Source organism: Chiloscyllium plagiosum, unplaced genomic scaffold (genome assembly GCF_037043375.1).
Source record: "Chiloscyllium plagiosum isolate Xiang-an unplaced genomic scaffold, Cpla_swu_hap1 HiC_scaffold_8, whole genome shotgun sequence".
In the NCBI taxonomy this organism is placed as follows: Eukaryota; Metazoa; Chordata; class Chondrichthyes; order Orectolobiformes; family Hemiscylliidae; genus Chiloscyllium; species Chiloscyllium plagiosum.
Window position 1 is genome coordinate 82,927,216 of NW_028270146.1, and position 8,890 is coordinate 82,936,105.

Here is an 8,890-nt window from a genome sequence, read left to right on the forward strand (position 1 = left end):
CAGGGTGTGATCTTGTACCTATAGAGACTTGAAAGGGAAGGGGAACTCCATCACAGCATGGGGAAGGGTGAGGGCAAAAGTTGAAGAAATTGGTCTGATACAGTTGAGGCTGCTTTCCAGCACAATGGAGGAGAATCCTCAGTTATGGTAACAAATAATTTTGGAAGCACTGTTGTGCAAGGTAGTGGTACTGGAATAGGTGTAACAAAGAAACTTAGAGTGAAATGGAACCTTAACAGGAAGCTGGGTGTTATTAATTGTAGTTCCACTAGCTGAGAGTTGGTGTGTTTGTAATGAATATTGCTGGACAGCATATACCCAGAAACGTAGACTTGAGTCAGGGAAGGCAAGAGTCAAATGTTGGTCAGTGGATGGTGAAAAAATTATGGACATTGGAAGAAAATTTAATTTTTCTTTCTCCCCCCCCGCCAGTTCTGGATGAGAAAAGGAAGTGACACTGAACAGTCATTGATATATCAGAGAAAGTGTTGTGGAGGGGTCCTGATAGGATGGAACAAAGGAATGTTTGCAACCTAACACAAAAGATTGTAAAACTGTGGCCACACCTTTTTTATTTGGATGACATGAGAGAACTTAAAAGAGAAACAGTTCAATGAGAGAACAAACTCATCCAGGGAAAGGAGCGGGGTGATAAATGTGACTGTTCATCCATTTAGGCAGAACCAGAGAGCCCTCAGATTGACCTAGTGAGAGATGGAGGTGCAGAGAGGTTGGGCGTCCCTAGTGAAGAAGAGGCATTTAGGGTAGAAAACTGGAAATTATTGAAATACCATCTTTCTTACTCTCTCTCTCGCTCGCATTTCTGTCCAAGGCCTGCTGTGGTGTTCCAGTAAAGCCCAAAACCAGCTGGAGGAGCAGCATTCATTTTGTGTTTAGGTGTTCAGGACTCAACATTGAGTTCAACAGATTCTGTCCATGAACTCCATCTCCATTTTCTTTGTCATGCCTCCTCTCACCACGTGGTCTCTAATCTGGCTGTTCTTTTTAATGTTTTTCTGACTTGCATTTCCATTTAATTTCTTCCTCCTCACTTTTTTTCTATACAGTCAGAGTCATACAACAAAGAAACAGACCCTTTGGTTCAAACTGTCCATGCTGAACATAATCTCAAACTAAACTGGTCCTACCTACCTGCTTCTGGCCCATATCCCTTCCAACATTTCCTACTCATGTAATTGTCCCCACATCCACTGCTTCCTCAAGAAGTTCATTCCACATGTGGACCACCCTCTTGGGGGGAGCAATTTGCCCCCATGCCTTTTTTTTAAACATCTCTCTTCTCTCATCTTAAAAATGTGCCCCCCAATCTTGAAATCCCCCATCCTCAGGAAAAGACACCTACCATTAACCCTATCTATAGTTCTTATGATTTTATAAACTTCTTTGATGTCACGCCTCAACCTCCTTTGCTGCAGTGGGAAAAAAAGTCTCAGCCTATCCAGCCTTGGTTTATAACTCAAACCCTCCATACCTGGCAACATCCTTGTATAATGCCCCTCACTTTTCCACTTTTCTCTTCAGTTCTGAAGAAGTTTCATATTGAACTCTGTTAGCTCTGGGTTTTCTTTCTGTCCACAGTTGCTGCCAGGCCTTTTGAGTTTCTCGGACACTTTTTTTCATTTACTGAATTAAAAACAATGTTGCTTGACATCCATTATTTCTGGTCTCTGTTCATTCTGTAAGTGCAGATTTTATGTAAGCTGTTAATTATTTTCCTCTAATGCAGAAATTGGATTAAAATTCAGAATTTATAGTCTCTTCCTTTGCTTGCTTTTTGTTGATTAATAATTGTATGCAAAGACTAGAGGATAACAAGTGCAGTCGCAGTGCTTCAATGATCTGCTTAAAGTTTGGAGGTCGTCTCTAAGCATTTAGTTTGTGCAATTTGATTGGACATAATTTCCCAAGTTACTTGCATGAAATGAATCAGAGGCTAACATTGTTTAAAGCAACTAGGCCATGGTTGTCTAAATGTTGCTGCATTGATTTGAGAATCTCTCATTTGTTCCCTGCAATACAATTTCTTGAGCAGATTATTTTTGATTAGCTCTTTCTTATTTATAATATCAAAATGGTAATCATATCCATTGACTGTGTAATTGTTTATATTTCCAATAATATTAACTTTGAAATAACCCTCTATTGCCAATTGCTGTACTGACTGTTGACCATCAAATATTTTGCCACCTTAATGAAATCAAGCTGTATCAAAGTCCTCACTAAGGACAATTCAGAGATTTGACTTGGTGTTAGTTCTTTATTCATTCCTGGAGTGTGGACTGACACAGTATTTATTGTCCATTGCTGCCCTGAGAAACTAGCAGTGCAACATTTTTTTTAAATTTTCAACTGCTGGCATTCTTTAGAGTGGCTAATGGGCCACTTCGGAGACTAATTAACAGCCAATTCCATTACTGTAGGATTGAATTATCATAAATCAGACTGCGTCAAGTGGGTAAGTTTCCTTCTTTTAAATAAAATTATTAATTCAGTGTTGTTTTATACAAATGTGACCACTTACTGGTGCCATCTTTTAAATTCTTAAATTCCTATGGGGAAACAATAATGCTCTTATTCGTGGAGCTTTGGCCAAGACACTCCTATATTAGTTAAATGACATAATCGTGGCACAACCATCTTGTGATTAGCCATCTTCATGACTGATATGGCATTCAAAGATAACTTGAAATATATGCATTTAGTTTAAAGCTGGGAGAAATGGTATCGTAATGACAAAGGCACAAGCCAGCAGTTTGATGGAATACTCCCCAGTTGTCTGGATGAGTGCAGTCCAAAACCTCAAGAAGCTTGAAACCATCCAGGACAAAGCAGCCTGCTTATTTGGTACCACACCCATAAACATTTAGTCCCAAGGTCATTCCAATGGTCAGTATCAGCAGTGCCTACCATTTATAAGATACACTGTAGAAATTCTCCAAGGCATCCCCAACAATACCTTCCATGACCATCTAGAAGGACAAGGAAATGCCACTCCTCAAGTACCCCTCCAACCCACTCACAATTCTGACTTAGAAATATATTGCTGTTCCTTCAGTGTCACTGGGTCATAATCCTGGAACTCCCTCAACAGCTTTGTGGGTAAATCTACACCAAATGGATAACAGTGTTTCAAGAAGACACTGCACCACCATCTTCTGGAAGGTAGCTGAGAATTGGCGATTAACGCTGGCCCAGCCGGTGTTGCCCACATCCTGTGAATGAATTTTTACGAAAGCTGTCGGCTAATGCTGTGAGGCATGGGCTCCAATCTCATCACAACAGCTGGTGGAATACATTCATTCACTAAAGGACATTGTTCTATCGCTGGTGGTCAGAGAACCAGCAAAAAGTAAAAGTCAATTTCACCTCATCCATGCCGATTTCTCTGTCAGACACATTTGTCCATGGCCCATAACTGATCGGGGTGATCACAATATAGTCATAATGTGAACTATTTCTCATCTTGTTGCTTTACCATGAGTTTATCACATCTAGCAATTCAACTGGATATCCATGAAGTATTATGGACCATCAGCAACAAAATTCTATTCAATCACAAACTGTGATCTTATGACCCAGCAAATCCCTCCCTCTACCAATGCTGTCAAAACACTATCAATCCTGGTTCAATGAAGAATGCAGGAGGACATGCCAGAAGTAGCACCAAGCATATCATAAGAATGATTTGTCAACATAGTAAAGCTGCAACAGGGCTGTAGGTATGTCAAACAGCAAGAGCTCCATGTGATGGAGTTTAGCTGTCCCACAACCATCAGATTAGATCTAAGCTCTGGAGCACTGTCAGATCCAGTCATGGATGTTAGAGGACAATTGAACAGCCACCTGGAGAAGGAAGCTGCACAAATTGTATGCCCTCCTTAATGAGGGAAGGCCAGCCAAAACTGCTAGATATTCCATCTTGGCTTGCTCCTGAGGTCTCCAGTTTCAAAGATGCTAGACTTTAGCCAACTCGATTCACTTGGCTAAAAAAACTAGATACTGCAAAGACTGTAAACTCTAATAACATTCTGACATTTGTTCTGCTTTTGTGGACAGAATGTACTTGGAAAATTTTCCACATTGCCAAGTAGTGGCCAGTATTGTACATATACTAGACTAGCTCGAATGTGACTAATTCTCGAGCACAAGTTTTCAGAACTATTGCCAGTGGCTGCTCTATCAATCAACTCTCAAAATGATGGAAGTTGTTGACTGTGCTTCTTAAAAAAATTTTTCACTGACGGGAAGTGGGTGTCACTGACTGGGCCAGTATTTATTGCTTTTCCTTATTGGTGAGATGAAGATATTGGTGAGCTGCTTTCTTGAACTGCTGTAGTTTTCAAGGTTTATTTCTCACTGCTGTCAGGGCCACACTATTCCTGACCTTCTCCTGGCTTTGATTTAAATGTGGACTAAAGGAGTTGAATTCCATAGAGACTGAAATGAAAGTGACTGCTCTTGTCATCAAAGTTGCATTTTGTTGAGTGTGATATTTAAGAGCCCAAGAAAGTCTGGAGTCAATGGAAATCAGGGCAACTCTCTTGTTTAGCCTCTACAACTGCAACCATTTGCCTTTTGCATCAAGTATGATTCCAATTATCTCAGCACCAGGACATCACTAGTGGAGTTCTTTGGGATAGAGTCCCTGCCCTAAACATCTTCAAATGCTTTATCATTGATGTTCTTCCCGTTTGAAGATCAAAGTAAAAATATTTCAGTGTTCAGCATCATTCCCAACCCCTCAGATAGTGAAGCACTGGACATGAACAACAGGATCGGAACAACATTCAAGCTTGGTTGTATCAGGCAAAAGTGAGGACTGTAGATGCTGGAGATCAGAGACAAAGAGTGTCGTCCTGGAAAAGTACAGTTGGTCAGCTTCATCCCCAACTTCATCTACCTATCGTCTTCTCACTACGTTCTCCCCAGCCCCACATCCCCCCTCCAATTTATCTCTCAGCCCCCCTTTCAGCCACAAGCCTCATTCCCGATGAAGGGCTTGTGCCCGAAACGTTGATTCTCCTGCTCCCCGGATAGTGCCTAACCATCTGTGCTTTTCCAGCACCACACTCTTGGATTTGGGTGAATCAGTGTCAAGTTGTAGTCATGGTAAACAAGCACTTGATGACGACTGACTCCAACAACCGAATCTAACTATCACCAAGGCTGAATTCTCACTATAAACATTCTGAAGTGTACCATTAATCAGAAACTGAATTGCACCTTCTACATAAATACTACAAGGGCAGGTCAGAAGTTAGGAATTCTGTTTCCTAACTCCCCAAAGCTTATCCCCAATTTGTGAGTCAGGATGTGATGGGATACTTTCCACCTATCTGGATAAGTGTACTTCCAAAAATACTCAAGAAATTTGACATGATCTGGGACAAAACCATTAATTTGATTGGCAGCTCTGTTTTTTACCATTTTCAAACTTTGTGTTCCCTCCATTATTGACTCCCACTGCCTGTAATATGTACCAACTAAGCACTGCAGATACTCACCAGGGCTCCTCTTAACAGTAAATGCAGAAATGTGTTTTCTACCATCTGGAAACATAAGGGTAGCAGATGCATAGGAATGCCATCATCTGTATGTTCCCCATCAAGACATGCTTTCACTATTGCTGGATCAGAACCCTTGAACTCCTTTCTAACAACTGTGGGTGTCCCAAACCACGTGGCCTGCAGACCTCTCAAAGGTGGCTTGCCACATTCACAAGGGTAGTAAAAGATAGGTGACAAGCACAAGCTGAGTCAGTGGCTTGCATCCTATGGAAGCAACAAATAAATTTATAATTTATATTGGTTTATTGACAACAGTTTTCTCCATTTCAATTTTTTTGGATTGCAGCCAAAGTATAAAGTCTGGGAGTGGTCCAGTAGTTTGCTGTCAACCTCCTAATATCTTGGAAATCCCATTTAATCCGAGAATAGTATTCAGCCTGATTGCTGTTGTGCTTATTGTCATTTGAAATAACTTTGAAAGTGTTTTGTTAGGAAGATTTTAAAAATTCAAACCATATGGTGATGCTGAGGGTGATACTGGCAAAATTGTTTCTATTGCCTATCTCTGGTTGTCTTGAGGATGATGAACTGTCATCTTGTAAACCAATGCATCCTTTGTGGTGGTGTTCCCATCTTAGGCATGAATTCCAGGACCATGAAAGACCACTATTGTGACCATGTCACAGTTGTGGAAGGATGGTTTATTGGAGTAAGTTTCTATGTTCAGTTGCTCTTGTATTTATTCTTTTAGCTGCATAGAGTCATACAGCATGGAAACAGATCTTTTGGTCCAGCCAGTCCATGTCCACTATGATCCCAAACTAAACTGGTCCACCTACTTGCATTTGGTTCACATACCTCCAAACCTTTTTTTTAAACATTGTAACTGTACCCACATCCACCACTTCCTCAGGAAGTGCATTCCACGCATGAGCCACTGTGTAACAATAAAAAGTAGCCTCTCATGTTCTTTGTAAATTTTTCTCCTCTCACCTTATAAATATGCCCCCAATCTTGAAAAATTCATCTGCCATTCACCTTCTCTATTCCCATCATGATTTTATAAAGGTTCATAAGGTCACTCTTCAACGTCCTTTGCTCCAGGGGAAAAATGTTCCAGCTATCCAGCTTCTCCCTATAACTCAACTCCCAGCAGCATCCTGGTAAAACCTTTTTTCTGAATGGTCTCCAGCTTGATTATATCCTCCTTCTAACAGGGCGACCAGAACTGTACACAGTACTCCAGAAGAGGACTCCCCAGCGTCCTGAACAACTTCAACATGACGTTCCAACTCCTGTACTCAAAGGTCAGAACAATGAAGGCAAGTGTGCTAAATGTCTTCTTAACCACCTACATGAACCTGAACCCCTTGGTCAATATGTTCTGCAACATTACCGAAAGCACTACTTTATTGTATAAATCCTGTCCTTGTTTGTTTTACTAAAATGTAATACGTTGCATTTATCCAAACTGCAGTTCCTGAAATTGGCCTCATCTTGCTATTTCACTCTTGTCCTGTCTCTCTCTCTGTCACTGTCTCTCTCTCTGTCACTGTCTCTCTCTCTGTCACTGTCTCTCTCTCTGTCACTGTCTCTCTCTCTCTGTCACTGTCTCTCTCTCTCTCTGTCACTGTCTCTCTCTGTCTCTCTGTGTCTCTGTCTCTCTCTCTCCGCCCGCTCACTTACTCTCTCTCATGCACACTTGTGCACTCTCTCACTCCCCTGCTTGCTTGGTATCTCTCCCACGCTCGTGCATGCTCTCATCCCGTCTCTGTTGCCCTCGCACCCCACATCTCTATCTCTCCCCACCGCCTTTGTCTCCCTCTCTCCACCCCTTCCCTTTTTCTGTCTCACCTCATCTCTCTTTCTTTCTCTCTCTATCTCCTCTCCATCTCTCTCCTGCCTCGTCTTGCTCACTCTCTACCCACCCCTGTTTCTCTCATGCTCTATCTCGCTCTCCCCACTCTGTCTTGCCTGCTCTCGCACTCTATCCCATCCCTCCCCCGCTATCCCGTCTCGCTCTCCCTCTCTCTCTCCCACTCCACCTCTCTAGCTCGCTCCACCCCCCTCGCCCACTCTCCCCCCCCCCCCCCCCTCGCCCACTCTCTTCCCCCACCCTCTCTCTCTTCCCCCCCCCCCCCCCTCGCCCACTCTCTTCCCCCCCCCCCCTCGCCCACTCTCTTCCCCCCCCCCCTCGCCCACTCTCTTCTCCCCCCCCCCCTCGCCCACTCTCTTCTCCCCCCCCCCTCGCCCACTCTCTTCTCCCCCCCCCTCGCCCACTCTCTTCCCCCCCCCCCTCGCCCACTCTCTTCCCCCCCCCTCGCCCACTCCCCCCCCCCCCTCGCCCACTCCCCCCCCCTCGCCCACTCCCCCCCCCCCCCCCCCGCCCACTCTCTCCCCCCCCCCCCTCGCCCACTCTCTCCCCCCCCCCCCCCCTCGCCCACTCTCTCCCCCCCCCCCCCTCGCCCACTCTCTCCCCCCCCCCCCTCGCCCACTCTCTTCCCCCCCCCCGCCCTCCCCCCCCGCCCGCCCTCCCCCCCCCCGCCCACTCTCCCCCCCTCGCCCACTCTCCCCCCCTCGCCCACTCTCTTCCCCCCCCTCGCCCACTCTTTCCCCCCCCCTCGCCCACTCTCTTTCCCCCCCCCCCTCGCCCACTCTCTTCCCCCCCCCCCCCTCGCCCACTCCCCCCCCCTCGCCCACTCCCCCCCCCTCGCCCACTCCCCCCCCCCCCCCCCCCCTCGTCCACTCTCACCCCCCCCCCTCGCCCACTCTCTCCCCCTCCTCGCCCGCTATCCTCCTGCCCCCTCCTCGCCCGCTGTCCTCCTGCCCCCTCCTCACCCGCCCTCTCCTCCTGCCCCCTCCTCGCCCGCCCTCTCCTCCTGCCCCCTCCTCGCCCGCCCTCTCCTCCTGCCCCCACCTCGCCCGCCCTCTCCTCCTGCCCCCACCTCGCCCGCCCTCTCCTCCTGCCCCCACCTCGCCCGCCCTCTCCTCCTGCCCCCACCTCGCCCGCCCTCTCCTCCTGCCCCCACCTCGCCCGCCCTCTCCTCCTGCCCCCACCTCGCCCGCCCTCTCCTCCTGCCCCCACCTCGCCCGCCCTCTCCTCCTGCCCCCACCTCGCCCGCCCTCTCCTCCTGCCCCCACCTCGCCCGCCCTCTCCTCCTGCCCCCACCTCGCCCGCCCTCTCCTCCTGCCCCCACCTCGCCCGCCCTCTCCTCCTGCCCCCACCTCGCCCGCCCTCTCCTCCTGCCCCCACCTCGCCCGCCCTCTCCTCCTGCCCCCACCTCGCCCGCCCTCTCCTCCTGCCCCCACCTCGCCCGCCCTCTCCTCCTGCCCCCACCTCGCCCGCCCTCTCCTCCTGCCCC

General features: G+C 47.2%; 1 protein-coding gene across 4 annotated transcripts in view; it reads left to right on the top strand.

The window, feature by feature from the left end:
* The window catches only part of g2e3 (G2/M-phase specific E3 ubiquitin protein ligase), an 82,370-nt gene that overhangs the window by 36,828 nt on the left and 36,652 nt on the right, over positions 1–8,890 (top strand). For all 4 annotated transcript variants that reach the window (XM_087990035.1, XM_087990037.1, XM_087990038.1 and 1 more), the window contains one exon: positions 6,746–6,850. In XM_087990035.1, the coding sequence (XP_087846161.1) occupies positions 6,746–6,850 (105 nt within the window). The remainder of the gene's footprint in view (positions 1–6,745; positions 6,851–8,890) is intronic.